Here is a 21,842-nt window from a genome sequence, read left to right on the forward strand (position 1 = left end):
ACATCACTGCGAGAGCGGGGCACGTTCTCCGCCTTCCGGGACCGCTTCAGCTCCTCCCGGCCCTTCAGGCTCTCAGAGCGGCCCAGGCGGATCTCTGAGCGTGAGCTGGGGGAGCAGGGCAAGAGACCCCAGGGTCTTACAGGCTGGATGGCTTTTATCTCCTGCCCTGACTCAGGGGTCCTTCCCTCGCCCCTCCAGGGCCCGAACGTCCCAGTGACAGCTCCCGCCGCTGCCCCACAATCAATCTCCTGTCTCTGCTAGGCCTTTCACCCTCCCTGGGAGCCACCAGGAAGGTGAAATCCAGGACCAACAGACAGACTCGTGCTGTGTGCAGACGCGAAGACCCCACACCTGCCGGGATAGCTGTGCACATGAGAAGACCTGCTCCTGGGCCTTGTGGGGACCAGCCCTCTCCGGAGCAGGTCAGCTCCCACCGCGGACTCTGCTGGAGACTGCGCTCTCCTTTCATAGGATTTTCCACCAGGGCGGCATAGGGGCTACCCTCTCACACTCATGCTGGCCTCCTCACAGGCAGGCCTGGCCGAAAGTCTATCCGCCGCCGGGCTCCCGCTCCAGCTGTGGCACGGGGTCTCCCGTTCCTATCTTGTAACACACTTTCTCGCTTCCACTTCCCCTCCTGGGGGCAGGCGGGCTCGGGAGGGCCTGGCTCCCGACCGTCAGGAAGCGGCCCCTGGCAGCCACGGTTGGCCGCCGTGCGTCTGTGGGCCTGGGGAGGCTGACGGCCGGTGTTGCTCTTTTCTGTGTCCTATGGCGCACGAGCACGGAGACAGCTGGCATCTCTGACCCCTGGCTGCCCCAGAATGGTGCCTCCGTGTGGCCCCGCTGCCACCATCACTCATCTACACGCGGCCCTGCAGCTAGGACCGTGGACGGCCTGGGAAGTGAGGGCAGCTCTTGGCAGCACAGCAGGCTGAAGACAAGGAGCCAGGCGGCTCCATCCCCACCGATCGCGTCTCTCTCAACTGCCATGGACCCAACTGGAGCCGCCCCTCGGGTCTGGACGGTTAGAATCCCGCGGCCAGTGGGTCCCCAGAACACCCCGCGGTCTGCTGGAGCGCCTCCGACGGAGCCCGCCAACAGCGCCCTCGCCAGTGTCGCCCCGCGGGCCCCGAGCACGGGGACAAGCTGCCCGGCGAGGCTCCTGAGCTGAACACCTTCCTCCCGGCCCCCACGGGCGAGTAACACCCACCCCTGGCCCCCAGGCCCTAGAATACTGCCTTCTGGAACTGGGGGCTCCTTTCATCGGCCCACCCCTGCCCCACTGTGCTGCTGAGAGAGTGCGTGCCTCAGGGCAACTTCCAGAACACACGTTTGCGAAAGGTCTCAGCTTATTCTCAAAATGTGGGTATTACGTCTACGTAACCGTTCATTTGATGCACCCGTGACGTCAGGTTTACACGTCACGTACTTTATACATTCGGTTCACCAGCTAATATTAGAACTCAATCTCCCCGCTCAGGACAAATGTTACCTTCCTCTTCCCTTAAGTCTCCGTCAGTTCTCGCTACGGCAGTCTCCCCACGCATACGAAGCCTAGAGGCTTACCACAGACAGGAGTAGCCCCGCACGCGAGCGGGGGTGGCGGACTCATGGTGTGCCAATGTCCTGACTACCCAGGCTGCTCCCTGGTGACTGGGGGCTCAGCCTCGGGTGCACACGCATGTAGTTTCTGTCCCTTGCTCCACTCCTCTCACTAGGGCTGTGCACAGAGCTTTCCGACCACAGGTGGTTTTCACTAAGTGCTGGCTGGAGAGTCTGAGACACGACGTGCGGCTGTCATACCGCAGCTGAGAGCGAGGCCAAGAGTATGTCTCCAGCCAGAGACGGGTTCTCATTAGAACCTGGCCAAGGCGGAGAACATGCTTGCAGACCCCCCTTGTTCTTCAGAGCAAGAGAGCAGTTTGCTCTGAGGTGGCAGAACCCACCTCCAGCGTTCTTCCTCACAGATGCCCTCAATCATCTCTGCGTGACCTCGCCGTTTCCCAGAACCTCCCCCTGCCACCCCGCCCCGCGGTCTTCTCTCGCCTTGTCACCTACGGTGTCCAGATCAGCTGCTCTATTCCAGTCTCTAGATCATTCTTGGGATGCACGCTGCTGAGTAGCCCAGGGTGAGTCCAGAGGAAACGTTAAGGGCAAGCCGTCCCCAGGCTCTAGCTAGTCTCTTCCTGATGATGCCCAGGCGGGGAGGTTGAGGGAGCGGCTCGAGCTCTGCAGTGCGAACCTTACGGCCTCGGGGAGTGGGCGAGGCAGCGGGGACCAACGCTGGCTGCAGACCCTGCCTGGGCTCCCCTCCTTGGGGAGGTGGCCAGCGCCACGTGGCCCCTCGTACCTGTCGCTCTCCAGCAGGTCCTCAGGGAAGCTTCCTGTGGAGAGCCGCTGCGTCCCAGGCTCCGGGGCATCATACGGCTGGTTGTTCTCAAAGTGCTGAATGATGTTCCTCACGTTGCCTGGTTTGACTGGAAGCAGAAAGATAATGAAGGGCACTCTGCTTTCTGCTCAGGGATGGTGGCCCAGAACCCTCGCTCCCGCCTAGCCCAGAAGACAGAGCAACGAGCAAGCATGGATGACAGCAGCCCTGGGCTAAGACCCGGGAGACGTGGCGCGAGTCCTCTGGCCTAGCTCCTGGTCCCTGCCGCTAGTATGCAGCACGGCACGGGTAGTCCTCTCTCTCTCATGTGCTCCTTGTTCAAAGAAATAGGACAGGTAAGAAAGTCAAAAGGCTCGTGTGGTGCCCCGCAGACAGGCTCCCCTCCTCAGACCGTGAGCTTGGCTCCCGTGACCTCAGAGCAGGAGCTGGGCACCCGGGGCCAATCGGCCTGACACTGACAGCAGCACAAGAGGGGCCGGGAGGTGGGCGAGACCCTGATCCTACCCACACTAACCAGAGTCCCACCTATGAAAATGTACAAATCTCCCCAAACAGCTAAACTCGGGTTTCGTAAGAAAGTGTCCAGGCCTAGGGAGCAGAAGAACTAATTTCCTTCGGGTGGAGCTGGGGTAACAGCCTCCCAGGGCCGCATAAGAGGGGGTTGCTCCTGTCACCCCTGCTCCGGGGACCAGGGTCACAGCTGCCTGTCTCAGGGTCCGCTACACAGCCACAGCCTGAGCTGCACCGCGGGGCAACGGCGTGGGGCCCGAGAACACCGTGGGACAGGCGGCTATCCGGCCGAGCCCCTGCTCCCCTCCCGTGGGCCACGTGTCCTCGGCATGTAGCTGCACCCCGTGATGAGGGACAGGCGTGGTCTGGGAGCCGGCACAGCTCAGCCAGGGTAACGGGAAAAACAGGCAGGAAGGAGCACAGTTTGTTAAAACGGGCTCAATTTTCACTGGTGTCCTGTGTTCTCCCTCCTCTGTTCTCAGGATGACAGTGAAACGAAAGAGAAGGAAACTCCGTGTTACTAACAATCAGATGTGGTCGCTGCTCATCGGGGTGACAGCCGAGGACCCCAAATGGTCAGTGCTGGGGCGTCTGCCGCTGGGGGGGGGTGTGGTCTAGATGTGGATCCAGACTTTGCTGATGTCCCGGGAACTCCAGAACCCCAAACCCAATCATTACACTGCCGTGGGAAGCTCCAGCTCGTGGGGCTGGCGGACGCTCGGATGGCCACTTGCTCTCGGGCAGACGGGAGGAGCCGTGTGTGGAAAGAACTAAGGGCCTGGGGGTAAAGGCCGTTCTTTAATTTTTCTACTGTTTTATAGACCTTTTCTCAGAATTTTAATATTTTTCTTCTTTAAAGCAGCATAACGGGTCTAGGAATTTAAAACTTGGAAGTAATTTTGAAAATCACTATTTTTAACTGTCACTTTACATAGAATGACTTCTAGCGACTAGACGATTTCCGGATTGCGTCCCACAGCTCTCTCCCCACAGCCCCACTGCAGAACTAGCCACCACCAGTCACGAGACTGTATTCGCAGGGGCCACGGCCACGGCACCTGTGCTCATCCGCCTGGAGGCGCTCAGCCTCTTGGGGTTGATGCGGAGGACGTGATTTTCCGGGCACAGAGCCTAAGCGACACCGAGGCTCTCTAACACGCGTGGTGGGGGCATTCTCTCTGACCGCTGCAGTTACTGTCCAAGTTCAGAGTCAGGGGCAGGGAGGGGTCACGCCAGACGGCTTAGGCAGAGCAGGTAACAGGAAGTAAAAGGCCCCAAAGAACCGTTAAGAGACCCACTGTCTACTAAAGAAAGCCCACATGACCCTAAAAAATGACGATTTTTGTTATTATTTCAATGGAAACAAGACCCCAAGGAGCTTGTGTGGGACATGGCCTCCTGCGTGCACACAGAGCCCTGGACTTCTGGAGCCTGTTCCCCGAGTTGGGAGGGAGGGAAGGAGCAGCGCCCCAGGAGGGCCGCATCACAGGGCCGCTGGAGCGACAGGGATGGACGGACGGAGGAGGGGACGGACAGGGAGAGGAGACACAGACTTGAAAGATGGAAACTCAAAGCTAAAGCAAAGAAAAACCCACAGAAAATGGTCCTTTTACCTTCCACAGGGGACAAGGGAATATGAAATGCTAAAAGAAAACAAACAAAAACAAAAGCAAACCATGAAAATTCAAATTAACGTTTCAAGACTCAAAACAAAACTTACAATCAAGTTGGAAAATGAAAAGGTAGTGGGTAAAACTCAGGACTGATCAAGGAAAGGCCCCCCACCAAGCACCCCCACCCCCTGGCAGCAATTTCAGGAAAGGCCGCCGGCTGACCCCCAGGGCCCTTCCCAGATTCCGGACTAATGCTGGGGGCTGAAGATACTGACTGGAGACCAGCGTCAGGTTCCAGACCAACGGCAGAGCTGGGAAGACCGGTGACCAGCCCACCTGAGTTCCGGGTAAGCGGCAGCATCAGGGGGGCCTCTGGGCCCCTAATCTGCCCCCATCTGCCTAGCTCTGCTTCACGGTCACTCGGACGTCCCACCGAGGGCCCACACGTGCTCCCCGCACACCTCTGAGGCACAGACGAAGCCCCCTGGATAAGGTGAGGGGGGCATTTACTGCCCACAGAGCGGTCTTGCCGCCAGGGCAAGTTTCCTTCACGTGGCTGTTCCGCAGCTACAATGGGCTCTGAGTTCCCTGGCTCAGGCCCAGGGACCGGCACGGCCTCCTGGTCCCTGTCCCTCGAGAAGCCTGCATGCGGGGGCAAGGGGAGACTAAGCAGCAGTGACGGGACGCGGGGTGTGGACGTGCCAGTGTGGACGGGGCTGACCCGCGCGCAAGCCGCTGCCCCCTCCCCCTGGACTCACTGCTCTGCGAAGAGCTTTTGGGCTTCCCGATGTACTTGAGAATAGGGTTTCGCCTCTTGTCCTCCAAGGCATCCTTGTCTTTTTTGGAATTGCTGCTCTGCTGAGATAAGAGACACCAGGTTTGGAAAGGTCCCAATCCCCAGATGTGGCCGCTGGCCCCAAGACTCGCCCCGAACAGCTAACTGGAAAGCAGACTCCGGCCTGTGTCCGAGCCAGCACGTGTGCTTCCGGCCCGGGTCTGAGGTAGTCCGTGGGTTCTCATGCACACCCTGTGCGAAGGCAGTGGGGGTCAAGTGCAGTGATGGGGGGCCTTTCCCAGGCTGCCCCCCTACAGAGAGCCGCACCAGAAGAGACTTTCTAGATAGCTCTGTCACCTTCTTGGTCTTTGGGAAGAAGGGCAGCCACTTGTCCTTGTCAGGAGCCGCCTGGGCCTTTTCAGCTGTGCCAGAAGGCCGTGCCTCTCGGAGACGGAGCCCGGCGTAGCCCATGTAGGTATTGAGAGCGAAATCCATGGGGGCACTGCGAGAGAGGAGGCAGGCGTGGGCAATCAGAACGCTCGAGATGTCCCTGCCACGCACGTGGTGGTCCCCAAGCAGCAGCGGCCTGGACCCCACAACCCCGCTGTGACTGGGGCTACACTCAGACCGTGACCCCCGACGCTAGAGGCCCCTGTGACTGGAGGATGGCCAGCACACTGCACACTGACTCACCTCCTGTCCTCCTCGTACTTGGACCTGGAAAAAAAGAAAGGGCAGATGACTCACACTGTGAGGCACGGGGTGTCTGCTGCGCCGACATGGGGGACGGAGGCCGTGGGGGAGGGAGGCCGGGCCTCGACTCGTGGTCTCAGCTCTGAGCCAGCGTGGGGCCTGGAAGGTGAGAGCTCTCACTCCCTTAGGGGCCTCCGCACAGCAACGGTGACGTCCTTCCGGCTAAAAGGAACGGGACGTGGCAAACACAGCCTCGGGAGGTATTACGGAGCAAGGGGCTTGTGCGCCCCGCTGAAGGAGAGAAGGGCGCACCCTGAGACCGGATCCAGGGGAGCCTATCTACCAGGCACATGGTAACAGCAACGAACGCTAGATGGTCCGCCACATGCCAGGCAGCGTCTTAAAGATATTTACATGTGTTGACTCATCGAATTCTCAAAACAACACAAGAGTGGGTGCCAGATCTCCGTGAACGAGACGGAAGCTTCCCTGCTTTGCCCCATCACAAGCGGGGTGCCTATGCTGTCGGCGACAAGGCCGCGTGACTCTTGGGCGTTAGGGTCCCAGAAAAAACACGGGCAGGTGTTGCGCTCACCCCTGGAGCGGTCAGGCTGATTCCTGCCGTCAGACCGCTAGGGAAACTGAGGCCAAGAAAGGTCCAAGGCTTAGCTGAAGGCCAGGAGATTGTTTCCAAGAATACGTGCTCTGATCTGCTGTTGGACGGTCCCTGTGGCCATGTCCCCGAACCTCCGGGGTGAGGTCTGACGTGGAGTCCTGACTAGCTACCGTGAACTGCCCTGCACACAGCCATCCCGTCTCGGCTGACGGCACCTCGTCCTTCCAGCGGCTCAGGTACAAACTACGGCGTTTTCCCGACTTTTCTCTCTCCCACAACCCACGCTCCGTTTTTAAGAAATGCCTGTTTGCTCAACTGTCAGAACACACCTGGGACTGACCGGTTTTCACTGTGTCCTTCGTCCCTGCTCCGGTCCAAGCCCCTACCACATGGGTTCCTGTGTGACCCCTTGTCTGGGACCCTCCCTTGCTCCCCACCACCCTCCACCCACAGCTGAGCCCCACTCGCAGCTCCCCATCCCTACGACCGTCCTCAAACTCTGTGGCGGCCCCACCTGTCACCTCTGACGTCAGCACAGACTTCACGATGTGCTCCGGCCATGCGGCTCTCCACGGCCCCCAACGCCGAGCACGCGCCTGCCTCGCCCTGCTTGCCTCTGCCTGGGGTGCTCTTCCCTAGACGTCTGCGAGGGCAAAGGCCCCACTTCCTTCAGGTGCTCCAATGCTACTTTCTGGGTGTGGCTCGCCCCGACCCCACTCTTTAAACCCTCCACGCGCTGGCTCTGGTGCTCTGGACCCCTTCCTTCGGCCTGCGGTCTCCCCCTTTATTTCCAACATGTTACAAAACCTGCTTATTTGTCAAACGCTGCTTTATCTTCCCGCTACAACGTCAGCATCACAGGTACTGTTCTGCTCACTCACGCACCCCTGGAGCCTAGAACAGACCCCATAAATATTGCTGCACGGAGTGGCAGCGTGAACAGACTATGGAGAACGTCTTCTCCAGCTTTTGTCATTTGACAGCTGAGACCGAAGGCTGACGTGTGCCCACAAGTCACGCGGGTCACGCCGGGAAGACGTGCCTGGAGAGGCGCAGTCGCTTTGCCGGAAGCTCCTCCCTCGGCGAGTTAGGCCCGTCTTCTGATGCCGTTGTTAAAAACGGCCCACCCTCCCGTCCTCTGGTTCGACTGCCTCCCGAAGGCAGCACCTGCTGCAGACCCACGGCGTGGCCCTCCCGCCGGCGTCCCTGGGACATCCAGGCAGGAGGCAGCGTGGGCAGGAAGAGGGCCCGGAAGGCAGCAGAAAGCTCCTGACCACGGAGTCCCCGTGGGCAGCCCCAGACCCTACATGTCCTGTGAAGTGCCACCGCCCTCGCCTGAGAAAGGCAGGAGAGCTGGGCTCACCCCGTCCTTCAGGGGAAGGGGGATCGGGCAGACGTGGAGGGGAGACGTCGGGAAATAGACCCAGACACTCGCATCTGTTCTGCGTGCTCGTGGTGGGCATGGAGGGCGCACTCACAGAATGTCTGCCAGGGCGGCTAGCTGCTTCTCGGCCACTTGGCGTTCTCGGACAGGGTCCCCATCCAGGTCCAGCAGGTCATTCTCACCGTACAGACTACCCAGCCCCAGGGTGCGCTTTGTTCTAAGCCAGAGAGAGACAAACATACACAGATGCCCGGCAGAGACCCAGAAGGAGCTAGGAGCACGCGCACACACACACACACACACACACACACACACACAGGAGGCACTCGGCATGGGGGATGGCGGGCGAGGAGGCCGAGGGAGCGGTGGGGGGCCCGGCAACCTGTAGTCCTGGATCTGCTCCTGGATCTCGGGCATGGCTGCCTCCTGTGCTTCCCGGAGCGCAGCACGGATGTCCTCACTGCCGCGCAGACGCAAGTCTGGTGGGAACCCAGGGAGGACAGAGAGTGGGTGTCAGGAGGAGGGGGCCGCACCTGTGGAGCCCCCTGTGGCCTGGAGGGAGGCCGGCTTTCCGCCCTCCTGGGAGCCAAGGGGAGGTGGAGGCCTGGACCCAGCAGGTCACTCCTGAATCTCAGACTGGCACCCTGGCTGTCCAGGTCCCAAGGCGAGGACAAAACACCTGGGCAGTCTGGACTCCAAGATGTGGAAGGACCTTAAAGCCCTGCCTGCCGTCAGACGCGCCCCAGGAGCTGCCCTCTGCCAGCACAGTGCTACCCTCTCCTCGGTGGCTGCCTGGCCAGCGCATGAGCTGGGGAGGCAAGCAGCTCACCCGACCCTGGACGGAGGCTGTCCTGCCCCTGCGGCAGCTTCACACGGCCGAGGACCAGTCCCCCTCCCTGGCTGTGGGTCACCAATCCTCTAGGAAGCTGCATGGGACCCACTCCTTGGCTGACTCCCTCTTAGGCTGCCTTCCCTCGGCTCTTCTACTCACAACCTGAGAGTGAGAGGGGAATACAGCCACCACCCAGCCGGCCGGGTCTTCACGGGGCCAGCTGCTCTCAGAATCAGTGAGGAACTCACAGAAACAAAAATGCTCTGGAGAGCCCGTCCCTGAGGTGGGATGGAGTAGGCCCTGGTTTCTGGATTTTTCAGAGTTCTCCAAGGGATTCTGATGATTGCCAGGCTTGGGAATCCCTCAAGTCCAACCACCCCTTGGTACAGACGGCCCCGCTGGACCCAGGAAGGTCCTGGGGACGGCTGGCAGAATTGAGCGCACGCCTGACGGGGTCCCGTCTTCCCTTCCTGGGATGAGCTCCCCAGGCAAGGGACTGTGCTGGGGTGCTTGTCTGCCAGCCACCTCGAGGTGCTCTGGAGGAACCGCCCCCACCTCCTCCTCCTAGAGGAGGGGTGCCCAAGGACAGGCTACACGCCCTCTGCGCTCTGGAGCCCCCCAGAACCCAGGATGAGACTAACTGGTCCATGAGCTGACTTACCAATTTCAGCCTGTAACACCTCAGGGACTTTCACTCTCAGTGGCTAGAAGAAAGAGGAGTGGGGGCGGATGGTGAGGCAGAGCCCAGGGCACGTGAGAGACTCGCCCTGCAGCAAGGAGGGCCTCCCAACACCCCCTTGTCTCCTTCCCCGACACTGTCCCCCGTCCTCCCCCTTGTAAGCCTGCACACGAGGCCACGCGTTAGAGAAATGGAATCTGAAGCCACAGGGCCAGGAGCTGTCTCTTGGGGCCGCTCGTGTGGGTTCCCAGCTGCTGCCAGTCAGAAGCACCGGGAAACTTCAGTGGGCCCTCTCCTCTGCTCCCTCCTGTGGCTGAGTGTCCCAGTAAGCACGGAGCACGAGGACCCGACCGCGGGGACAGGCTGGCTCCGCCAACGCCCACAGGGCATGGCCAGCAGCTGCCACCCCTTCTCCAGACCCACGCGACGAGACAGGCACGGAAGTCCTGAGGAACAGAGTTTACTCCCCAATCTCATCACTCCCGCGAGCGGATGCCGTGGAACTCAAAGGCTCAAGTCATCCGGGCATTAGTGCAGCTGGTCAGACTGCAGGCCCATGACGTGCTGTCCCACGCGGCAGACACCGTGGCCAGACCCTGTCCACACGCACGGCGCTCCCCTGCCTGCACACTCCGGGCCTCCGCCCTCCAAACCCCACTTCGGGCAGCATCCCCAAGGGTGCGGAGTGTCAGAACCCTGGCTCCTCGCTGTGGCGCATGATCTCAACCACCATCGGGGTCTCTGCGTCTCCACCGATTCGTCCCCCAATGGGCGCGCAGGGAGGGTGGGGGGAGCCAGCACTGGTCTGGGGGACAGGCAACATGCCTTCTACCGTGCACATGCGGAACGAAGGGGCCAGGACAGGAGCTCAGGATCGAGAGCAGAGCTGCGAACAGGACCCAGGAGCCCTCAGCCCCGACTTCTCGAGAACCTGTGTCCATCTGGCCTGAACGTGTGGCTTCATATTCCCTCTGCTCCCGAGTGGCCCCAAGAGTCCAGTAAAATTATAATTCAATCCGTGACCCCCTTACCGCACTTTTCTCTAAGAAAATATTCCAGATGTCTTTTCCTAAGCTTCGGGAATCCTTGGGGTTTGTCTGCTGGTAGACGTCTGCACATAGGTAAAAAAGCTAGGAGGAGAGAGAAACTGGGTTGGAGCCGCGGTTCCCTCCACCCCCACTCTGCGGAGTGGGATTCTGGCCCCAGGGGACAATGGGCGGTGCCCGGAGACATCTGTGACCCTTCTTGGGAGAGGCACTGGGGCACCTAGCGGGTGCAACCTCGTGACGCGGCTGAGAACGGGAGACGCACTTGACAGCCGCCAGCAAGAAATCCGACAGCTCAACGTGACCACGTGGCGGCTGAGTGGCCCTGGCTTCGATGTCCGAACCCTCTGGTGAACCGGCGCCAGCCTCTGCCCAGCACGTTCCCGCACAGGCACCCTGGACTCTGCGTCCCCGCTGCACCGAGGTTTTGCCTCATACTTGTTTGTATCCTGTCTTCTAAGGGTTCGTGTTTTACTTCTCTGTCACGAGCCCGGTGCCCATACACCGGGGTCAGGTGCTCAGCGGGCCCCTGCTGAGCGCATGACATTGACCCTGGCTAGCCCCACAGGACAACAGCGGTCTGGGTCTTGTGAGGGACACAACATCCTCCTCTCTTGTCCATCTCTTCCTTTGAGCACGGAGCAGCATGAGAAGAGCTGCTGAGGCTGCTGGCCCTGAGCCCTGTCCCAGGGCACCCCGTCCCCAGCGCCTCTGTCACCCCGGCCCGCTGCTGAGTCTCCCCATGCTAATGTCACAGATCTGCCATCCCATGTGCTACGTGAGGGAGACCGTGTCCTCCCAGCAGACTGGGAACGGTGGCAGGTGTCCCACCTTCGCTCCTCCCGCGCCTCCCTGGGCTACACGCGTTCCCCCTGCCTAACTTGCACCTTCTCAGCTCTGTCTCCTACCCTGAGCTGCCTGCCGCTGCCCGCGATCCGACTTCTCTCGAGAGCAGAGGCAGAACCGAGGGCACAAGCAGGCCTCGGTCAAGACAGACGCTCCTTACCAGCGGACTGGGGTCGGCCTGAGAGAAGATGTACCGCAGGAAAACGCCCAGGTGAGCGGGCCGTGCCTTCAGCTTCTCAAGGTCCTGGAAGATGATGTCGCTCTGCAGGGCAGGAGGACGGGGGTGACTGGCGTGCGCAGATGCGGGGCACAGCAGCACGGCCTGCTGCAGCTTGGCCCCCATGGCCCCTGCCGCCCCGCGCTGACAGGCCGTGACGCCCACCCCGCGCCCCCTCACGGCCGCAGCGGCTCTAACTGCTTCGAGTCAACAGCAGCTGGTGTGACCGTGACGAAAGGAAAAAACCAGGAAACCGTTACCTCGTTGTTGAAATAACCCGGGTCATAATCTTCCTCTGGGCCAATAATTAAAGGCTTCGGGCTCTGGTCTGCGTCCTGGGGAGAGAGGCCAGTCGCAGGGAGGAGAAATTAGGGGACAGGCGTCCAAGCCCTCCAGGACACAGCATGGTCCCGGCGAGGAGCGCCACACGGGACTGGCAGATGCTGGCATCACTCCACCTCCCCCAAATCTCAGAGGACAGAACCGCGATCCCCACTTGCAGAAGTCAAGTGCTCCCGGGCGGGGCTGCCGGAGCACGTGTGCGCGGACATGGGAAGCGAGAGAAGGCGCGCTCTTCCTGTTTGCGAAAGCTCTGGGGACAGTGGGTGCTCTGGTGACGGCGGGCTGGGGCTCTGCTGGCCCCCTCAGCAGCCACGCCCGTGCCCACCACCGCCTGCAGCTCCTGGGCACCACCGGGCACACGCACTCGGTCTCTGTCACAGGACAGCTCGCGGCCCATCGCTGCCTCCTTGAGCAAAAGAGGACGGAGCTGACCTTCCCCCCCGCGCGGCCTGCTCAAGGGTCTACGGTAGATCTCCACGACCGGTCTCAAATCCACGCTTCCCGGCATGGTTTTCTTCCTCATGCCAACTTCACTAAAACTCTAACCTGACCTGGTGTGCCGTATTAGGTATGACCCGAGAGGGCATTCTGCACAGGCCTTCCCGACGCTTCCCTGGACAAGCTTGCTCCTGAAGGTTCCTTAAACTTTCAGATTTTTTCTCCCAACTACATTTTCCGCTCGATGCCATCTACCTCATTTCCAGGGATTCCCTAAGAAGGGCCCTGCTCTGGAGCCCACCTGGATCTCTCTTCCAGGCCTCAGATGCCTCCCATCCCACTCCCTCAAGCGGCTTCACCTGACGGCGCCTCCCGGGTGTTCTCCCGGGTATTACGGACGCTATGCTCAGCATGAGATCACAGAACCCGAGACCCAGAAGGTACGTCAGCAAACAGGTCTGCACTCAGTGACAAATGAGAAAGAGAGGCCCAGAGACCGAACGCAGGGGCAGGCCACATCCCGGGCCTCCCCCTGTCCCGTGACACCGTGGGGTCCGGGACCCCCAGGGGATACTAGACGGCCACTTGTGGTTCTACTGGGGTCTCGGGTGAAACCTGAAAACACCAGGGTTTTGCTTGTTGTGAGCAGGAGGAGGATATTTTAAAAGTCTTTACGAGTACGCAGTTTTTCTGACTATGAAAGCGGAAGATACTCATTATTAAAGAAAACCCCGACACTGGACAGTTATGCAACAGAAAATGAGTTGCTGACGGTTGCACCTGCCGCTGCTGAGTGTGGACGGCCCCCCGCCCCGCCGTCAGCACAGATTCCGATTCAGAGACTGGGGCTGTGCTGTAGTCGCTCCTGTCGTGCAAAGATAACAGCTTCAACAGTTTTCAGAGAAAGGGAGACCTTGCTCCAGAGCACGACCCCCAGCGCCCCAGGAGGCCAGGAGGCGGGTGAACGCTAAGAAAGGCTGTTTTACAGAACGGCGAGCTCTCGCCGTGTTGCTCACATGCAGGGACCCCACTTCTGGCTCCACAGCATTGGGCAATCCCCTTGACGGCCGGAGTCTTTGCCCTGAGCCCGAAGCGCTCCTCCCGACGCCCCCCTGCACCTGGTCTACCCGTACAGGTGGTGGCAGCCACACCAGGTTTTCAGGACCGTGGGGCCACATGGAAGTGCCCCTGAGGGCGGATGCGCCTGGGGCCGATCCTGGGTAGCTGAGCTTCTATTTGGTTCCTACATTAGGGCGCCAACTAGTAAGGTTTTGTGTAAGAGAAAGGATTTTGCTAAATAAAGAAGAAAGTAAGCCGAGTGTTCTGGAGACATTGAACAAACCCATCTGCTCGTCCACATCCCGTCCCTTCCCTGTGGATGTGTTCATGTGTCCTCACCCAGAGCCTGGGAGAGGCTTCTGTTCAAGTACCCACTCACACCACCTTCTTTCCTCACTTTCGTCCTCTAAGCAACAGTCTCCCGCAGAGAGGGTTGGCCTGAGTGTTCAAGGCCGGGCCCTGGTAAGCTGGTTCTGGAGGAGGGGACGGAGAACCGCCGGGGGCTCTGGACCCCTCACCTGCTCGCTGGTGCCAGGCCCTGGTGCGTCCGAGCCCTGCCGCCGGTGGTGCTGGGCCAGCCTGGCCATGATCACAGGTGAGGTTCGGGGACTGTCCAGCCCAGGGTCTGACAGTGCCGAGTTCCGATTCATCAGCGCCTGGAGGAACAGAGAGTCCATCGGAAAATTCACCCTCAGCTGCTCTGGTGATGCCCACGCCCAGGGGTGCACGCACGCCCCGGGCCACGCGGAGCCCTTGGTTGCGTGGTACCCTGCTCGGTGCTCACGACGGCCCTCTGAGGCAGATACCACTCCTCCCACTGTTCAAACAAGGGAACAATGACCTGGACAGGTCACGAGACTTGCTCAAGGCGGGGGACCCAGTGACGGGGTATTCCCTGGACTTGGCCGCGGCACCTGAGCCCAGCCCACAGCCTTCCGCTCTAAGCCAGGCCGCCTCCCAGACACCCAGCCCTCAGGATACGCCGTATGTGGCTTGTTGAAGACCTCCGCCCCTTCTTGGTGTCCTTCCCACAGACGGATCCTTGCACGTAGGCTCACCGTCCTCCCACGCACAGACGGCAGCAGTAAGGAAATGCAATTCCAACCATTATTTAAAATCAGAGTTTAAGCAGCCGAGCAGATAGTTGACTGACGGTGATATCACTTCTTCCGTCCACTCGTACTTTTACTTTGCAGTTTATACATGCAGGCAGACAACAGCTGGGAGGGAACGTGAGGCCAAAACCTGAAATGCTTCTGACCACTCCAGGAAAGATGAACTGTTCGAGTGAGGTCTGTGACCGAGCGAGAGAGGCTGCCATCTGCCTTGGCTGGCTCCGTGTGCGCATCTAAGACGCCACGGCCGCAGCCAGGAAGACCCGTGTGTGTGGCCGTGACTGAGGCTCTGCTCCCTCGGGCCCGCAGGCTCGTACCGTTCGTACACCTCTCTCTGCCCGATGCTACAGAACAGAGCTGTGATAAAGCAGACGGTCTGACGGTCCTGCACGCAGGGCGCATGTGAAACCCCTTTGGCATGCAGAGCAGAGTGGCTAAAAACCCTGGGAGCTAGAAGCGTGGCCGAGGTGCAGACGTGGCAGGTCGGAGGCCACGGCACAACTGGTCACAGCAGGACCTTTTGGTGCCTGGAAAGGGGATGCCACCCATGGTTTGAGACAGGGCCGGCCCCTGCAGGCACTCACCTCACTGAGGGAGGGGAAGTGCTCCGTCCCAGCGTCCAAGCCACTGTCCCCCTCCTGGCAGTCCAGAGAGAGCTGGCCTGGGGAGAAACAGTTTACAGGGGGGGTGAGGCCATGGCCTGGGGGCCTGCGTGTGGGGCAGGAAGGTGAAGCTGCCACCTTCTCTCCTTTCCTGGTTTCCCTCAGGTCAGATGCTCCGCACCCGGCTTCCGCCTCCCTCACGGCCCATGCCTGGTCCTATCGCCTCCGGGAACGAGACTCCACAGCTCTGTCACCGGGAGTCTTACCTTCAACCCACCCCACCCCTCCTCTGGCTCGACTCACTTCCTGTCACAAAAGTGGCTCCTGAGCTCCCAAGTGCCAGGGGCTGGGAGGCAAGCTGGGCTCTGGAACCCCATCATCCTAGTAGCGCCCTTGGCACTCTCTCGTTGGTGGGAAGCTTGTGCCCCATGGCCACCAAGTAAGTCACCCCTGTCCCTGTGTGCGGACGCCGCTTTCTCTCCCTATCCTAATGCCCGGAGAGCCCGGACTGCAGCCAGTCTTTCCAGAATCGGCCCCATGGGGAGGGACGACAGGAAACTTGGCCTGGATTTCTGGGGTGAGGGGGAGCTCACCTTCTGATGCTCTCTGGCTGGTGTCACCATATAGGGGGGGTATGTCCTGAAAAAGAAATGTCCAGAGGGTGGGCACATTCCACAAACCTCTCCCGTACTCGGTCCTTCCTGCAGCCAGCCCTTCCCTCGGTCTCAGCAGACAGTATCTGCTGCAAATAGTGGCTTCTTCTGCTTCGTTGCCTTAAAAATGCCCAGGCCGTGGAGCTACTGCCTCGTCGGTAGTCCGAGGAGGACGGTGACCCTGATGGTGGAGGGAGCTCTGCCCTTAGAGAAAGTCTCCAAACTCACTGATTCATCGCTCCGGACCCCACAGCACCCACTGCCTTGGTTGGGTTGGACCCAGAAGCAGCTTCCCATCCAGGAGCGAGAAGAGCTACAGCGGGGGACTGAGGGGAGAGGAGGAGGGTCAGCCTCTGGTGGCCTCTGAAGAGCAGCCCGTGTGGAGGAACCACGGTGACCGTGCTCCACGCTCGGGAAGCACGCTCTTCTGGTTCTCACTTAGGCTTTTGGCAACGCTGAGGCCCGTGTGACCAGTGAGTAAACAGGAGCCCAGAGACCACGCGTGACTTGCCCGAGCCACACAGCAGAACCTATGCCGGGGCTGGCGCTCAGCCCTGCAGCCCCCAGTCGGGTATCTCGGCCTCTCCACCCCATGGAGCACGCCGGCACAGCGGCAGGGCAAACACACAGCCCGCAAGGGGGGCACGCTTCGACTCCGACCATAACCCCCAGGGCAGGCCCTGGTGGGATCGCCGTCTCACAGAGGAGGACATGGGCTCAAGCAGCTTGTCCCAGGGTCTTAGAGCTGGTGAGCTCAGAACCTGAGTGCCTATCGGCGACATGACACGGACGTGCCCTTCAGAAAATAGAAGAGTTTAAACTTGATTGGCCTGTGGCTCCCAGACGTTTTGATCTGGATGTTCTAGAAAAGAAAGCAGATAATCCTCGAAGAACCTCTCTTGGCTCTGGCAAATACCATTCTTGGGGATCGTCAAGTTTCTGGAGAGTTCCTTATTTGCCTGAGGATTAAGGCCTGATGGAGACCGAGCAGGACGCTAGGAATGGAGTCCCTGACTAGAACGGGTAAGGGCATCTCCTCTCTGGGGTTTCCCTACAGACCCCCTCCATGGTGCGGGTCCTTTACCGCGGCTGACGTGGGAGGTGCGCGGTCTTTGAGGAGACCCGCTGCCTGCAGTGCGTGTGGCTCAAGGAGCCGCCAGAGGCGCGCTGAGTAAACTCGGCATGGGAACGGCCACCCTCCCCGGGGGGGAGCAGACATTGAGGAGACTAAAGCCAACGGTCCCACTGAGTTCACAGGTATTTCTTTCCACCGCGACTGCAGGATCTCGGAGGGCAAGAAAGGGCCCCCCAGCGCCCAGCCCTGTGGCGCCAAACGAACTGCTGTCCTTTGTTTCTTTGTGAGATACTAATTGCTGAGCAGTCAGCCTGGGGTCCGGCGTGACGCAGGCGGCCTCTGCCCCAGCCCCCTGTGCGGCGCCCTTCCTGGAGCCGGGCCCGCGTCACTCACCACGAAGCCACCCGTCTCCTGCTGGATCTTCAGCTGGAGCTGAGTGACACGCCTCCGGGCACCTTCGATCTGCTCCTCCAGCAGGCTGGCGGGATTCCGGCTGTATATCTCACAGATACGCTGGGGGCGGCGAGGATCACAGGGATGGAAAGCACAAGGGGTGGTTAGTGGAGGACAGACGCCTCGCCCAGGGGGGAGAACAGGCAGTTACCCCTAAACCAAGAGGAGAGGTGGGAGCTCTCTGCCTTCGGAGATGCACACGAGCTCGCCGTCGTTCAGGAGAGAGAGGTGTGGAGACGGTGAGAAACATCACAGAAGGCCAACTAGAGCGAGGAGACAGGACACAAAGGCCCGTCCAGTCTGAACCACCGTGCAAGGCTGGGTGTATGCCTCATCCTAAAGGGGTCTTCCTCGGCTCCTGCTCGAGGGGGACACGTTCAGTGTCTGTGCAGAGCAGCCCACACAGGGAGCTCACACGCAGCAGTGAGTCCCAGGAGCCCGGTCTGGCCACGGGCAGATCTGGGAGCCGATTGGACGCTCACCTGGCCTTTACCTTGCGCTCACCTGGTGCTCTCCTGGTGCGCACCTAGCCCTCACCTCACGCTCACCTGGCACGCACCTGGCCCTCACCTGGTGCGCACCTAGCCCTCACCTCACGCTCACCTGGGGCGCACCTGGCCCTCACCTTGCGCCCACCTGCTGTGCACATAGAGCTTAGAGCCTGGGTTTCTCAGCTGGGGAAGGCCTGACTCTGAATTCTGTCCCCCATGCTCACTTGCTGTGTAGACCCGACAGGCTTTCCTGTGTCCTCACAGGTAACGGGGATCGCGGGTCCTTCCCGCTGGATGGCAGTGAGGCCTGGACGACACTCTGCCGGTGAGGTCTTCACAGGAGACAGATACTACTGCGCTCGAGAAGGAAGTGCCCAATAAAGCCGGCTCGTCACACAATTAAGAAAGCTGGGGCGTGTACGCCTTCTGTAAGCTCGTCCAGGCCTCCCTGCTACCCGACGGCCTCGGTTTACAAATCCGTCTGTCCTCTCCATGCCTGTGGCCTGGAGCCCTCCGCCTCGGCAGGCGCCGTCCTCTGTTAGAGCTTCCCGGCTTCACTGCAGACATCTGCGGCCTCCCCTCCCCGGCCCCACGGAGCAGCTCGACCTCCAGCTGCCAGGGCTCTTCGGACACACTGTTCACGCTCTGTTTCCCCATCCCGTGGTTTCTTCCCTTCATCCTGCAGGAACGCTCCTTTCTGGTCTTAAAACAAAAACCAGCCGCTGACACGAAGCCCTTCCAACAATTCTGATTATCCTTCACGCCACTGCCTCAGCCCTTTCTCCTTCCTTCCACGGACACGTCTCCAGACAGGCCTTGATCCTTGGGGCCCAGAGCCTGAGTCCTGCACATGCCTTGTCCCTCCGACAACGTCAAGATGACCCAGGGGCCAGACCTGCGGCCTGGCCTCAGCTGTGCCTCCTCGGAAGGCTGTCCTGGTGCCTCCCACCCTCCCTCACAGCCTGTCCGCAGCCTCGCCCGGTCCCTGCACCCCTTAACTCGCGTGGGCCTGGGCCAGCTGTGCAGGGGACACACGCAGAGATGTGATCCCAGCCTGTGAGTTACTTAGTCCAACAGGGTGAAGGACAAACAACGTGGCATCACGTTCTAGACTTTCACCCGCTCGCTCTCCTCCTCTCTGCACTGGTGCCCTCGGGGCCCCCACCTAGTCCCCAGTTCCCACTATGACTTTCATGCTGAGGATCCTGAACCTCTGTCTCCACCCTGCCCTTTCCCTCGAGGCTCAACCCTCTCATTTCCACCTGGCTGGTGGACAGTCTTTGTGTCTGAACAACCCGCGGGCACCCTGCCCCGCCCCTCCGCTCCCTCTAGCACCGGCACCGCCGCTGTACCGGCGCCCAGACTCGGGGCATCTCTTGCTCTTTCTGCCCTGCTATCTCCCGGCTGCAGGCCACCTGCTCACCCTTGACCTCTGACATGCCCCCGCGGCCCCTGTCTCCCTGTGCTGACACCTACCACTCCCGCTCAGTCTCCCGCAGCAGCTGCGGGACGGTCTCCGCAGAACACTGGTTTGAAGATGTGATCACTCCCCTGCTCAAAACCCTCTGACCCGTCCCACTGTCTGCAGAATTCATTCCAAGCTCAGCGTGGACTTCAAGGCCCGATGCACCTTCCAAGTGAAACGGACTGAACCCAAACTCAAGGTGCCACCTCGGGAAGCCCTCCCTGATTACCGTACATTATTCCTTCTTTTGGCTTCCGGGCACTTAATACTAGAAGTTGCGGACACAATTCACATAAGATAAACCGCAGCATTTTAAAGTGTACAACTGAGTGGTCTGCACATACTCGCGGGCTTACCACGATGGCCCCACCACGTACTTCCGGGACACGGCAGGATGGTGTCATTGCCACCTTCTCCCCTCCGCCACCCCTGCAACCACTAATTTACTTGGTGTCCTCGTGGATGTACGCAGTCTGGACCTCCCTTTTAACGGGCTCACAACGTGCGGTCTTTGCACCTTGCTCCTCCCTGAGCACCCGTGTTGGGGGGGTGCTTCCGTGTTGTAAGCGTGTGGCAGCACTTTGTGCCCGGGGTGGGGGGGGGGGAGTCCATCCCGTGGTCCGGACAGGCCACCTTGGGTTGCCTGTTCGGCTGCTGCGGACTCTGGGTTGTTTCCTCTTTGGGGCTACTCGGTGGGTGACGCTCTCACGACGTCTGCGTACAGGCGTGGGTCTGGATGTTCTCCTGGGTCGTACCTGGGGGTGGGGCTGCTGGAGCGTGTCTCTGCGCGTCTCTGTATTCGCTGCTCTGCTGAGCCGCCGGACCGTGTTCACGCCGGCCGTGACTTCGCGTCCTCACCAGCAATGGTGGGGATCCGTTAGGATGATGAGCACACAGGACATAAACCAGTATATCCCCAATTTCTCCCCTCTCGCCCGCACCTGCTACTCTGTCGTACTGGCTCTAACCATCCCGCTGGGTGTGGAGTGGCTGCGCAGTTGTGACCGGCATTACCCTGATGACCAGTCGCCGCGAGCTTCCTGGCCATCCGTACGCGTCTCTACTGTCTATTCAGATCCTTTGCCAACTTTTAAACTGGCTCACGTGTCTTTATTATGTTTACAGAGTCCGGATCGGATATATGATTTGCAAGTATTTTCTCCCATCCTGTGGGCTCTACTTTCTTGATTGTGTCTTTTGATGCACAAATGTTTTTCATTTGGATGACGTCCAGTTTATTATTTTTTTTGGTTGTTTTTACTTTCGGTGTCATATGTAGGAAAACACTCCCTAATCCAAGGTCATGAAGATTTACACTTGTGTTGTCTTCTGAGAGTTTTGCAGTTTTAAAAAACAATTTTAGTTCTTAACGTTTGTCTTTGATCAATTCAGGATTAGACTGCTTACCGTGTGCTGTACGGATCTGCAGTCGATCTCTGCATGTGGACGGCCAGTTGGTCCAGTTCCACTGGCGGAGACTACTTTCTCCACCAAATGGTCTGGACACCTTTGTCAAAATTCAACCGACTCTATTTGTGTGGACTCCGAATTCTATTCTACTGACTGACAGGTCTGTCCCGACCGTTCCATGTCGCTACCTATCTGCACTTACTACAGTGCGGCACGCGGGTACCTCCATCCATCCACGGACACCCCACCGGATCACAAATCCCACCAAGGAAAGCTCCACCTCTCACTTTTCCGTGTCACCTTTCCAGCTTCTGCACCCCCACCCCCACGAGCACCAGCACGCAGCAGCAACTCAATCCTGCCAAACACAGGAGGGTGTTTTCACATGTCCGCGCCCTTGGCCTGTGCTGTCCATTCACCAGTGGACCCCCCCATCTGTTCTGCCCACAGAAGGCCCACCAGTCAAGGCCCAGCTGAAATACAGCCTTGTCCCTGATGTCTCCCTGCACCCCCATCGTTCACAGATTGCTCTCCTCCTTGGCCCCCCACTGTGCTGTGAATTTTCTCTGCTACAGGAGAGCCGTCTAGTCTGTACACCACATGACCTAAAACACCGCTTCATAGGCACCAGGCACTTCCGGAAACGTGCTGCACCGAAATGAAGGGGCCAGGCCAGGACCTGGCTCCCCCACTGCACACCCTCCGCCAATGGGGTCCCGTCAACGGGGTCCCGCCAATGGCGTCCCGCCGCCAGCAGCCTGGCCAGCCGCCCCCTGCCCTCCCCACCTCCCTCCCTGAAGACCCTGAGACCTTTCTCGGCTCTGGTGCTCCCTCGCTGTATTCTCCCCACCCCGTCCCTCCTGGGACAGGGCTGTGTGTCCACTATTCGAACCTATTACCCAGGAGCTCTCGTCCCCATTCACCTTCTTGGCCAAGTTCTGCTTCAACGAATCCCATGGTCACAACAACTGTTCAGTGGGCAGCAAGTTTATGGTGTTGGGGTTTGGTGGTGATGGGCTGTGTCCCAAGAGCAAGGCCGTGGCCGGCTGCCTTCGGCAGGACCTCACCTGTAACTCCTTTTCCTCCTGCCTCAGCATATTGCGAAGGATCTGGGTGGCATGTTTTTGGAATTCGGGATC

At 59.9% G+C, this 21,842-nt stretch overlaps 1 protein-coding gene across 1 annotated transcript in view; it reads right to left on the bottom strand.

Moving 5' to 3' along the window:
• Positions 1 to 21,842, bottom strand: part of ARHGEF11 (Rho guanine nucleotide exchange factor 11) — an 88,107-nt gene that overhangs the window by 15,184 nt on the left and 51,081 nt on the right. Inside the window, exons 7-22 of the mRNA XM_040635838.1 lie at positions 21,771 to 21,842; positions 17,278 to 17,397; positions 15,750 to 15,795; positions 15,139 to 15,215; positions 13,958 to 14,095; positions 11,861 to 11,935; positions 11,544 to 11,645; positions 10,523 to 10,621; positions 9,474 to 9,516; positions 8,363 to 8,459; positions 8,075 to 8,197; positions 5,981 to 6,004; positions 5,645 to 5,789; positions 5,271 to 5,370; positions 4,513 to 4,542; positions 2,351 to 2,477 (exon numbers count right to left, since the gene is read on the bottom strand). Of these exons, the coding sequence (XP_040491772.1) occupies positions 2,351 to 2,477; positions 4,513 to 4,542; positions 5,271 to 5,370; positions 5,645 to 5,789; positions 5,981 to 6,004; positions 8,075 to 8,197; positions 8,363 to 8,459; positions 9,474 to 9,516; positions 10,523 to 10,621; positions 11,544 to 11,645; positions 11,861 to 11,935; positions 13,958 to 14,095; positions 15,139 to 15,215; positions 15,750 to 15,795; positions 17,278 to 17,397; positions 21,771 to 21,842 (1,418 nt within the window). The remainder of the gene's footprint in view (positions 1 to 2,350; positions 2,478 to 4,512; positions 4,543 to 5,270; positions 5,371 to 5,644; positions 5,790 to 5,980; positions 6,005 to 8,074; positions 8,198 to 8,362; positions 8,460 to 9,473; positions 9,517 to 10,522; positions 10,622 to 11,543; positions 11,646 to 11,860; positions 11,936 to 13,957; positions 14,096 to 15,138; positions 15,216 to 15,749; positions 15,796 to 17,277; positions 17,398 to 21,770) is intronic.

The sequence above is a fragment of the Ursus maritimus genome, unplaced genomic scaffold (assembly GCF_017311325.1).
Source record: "Ursus maritimus isolate PB19 unplaced genomic scaffold, ASM1731132v1 scaffold_2, whole genome shotgun sequence".
Lineage (NCBI taxonomy): Eukaryota > Metazoa > Chordata > Mammalia > Carnivora > Ursidae > Ursus > Ursus maritimus.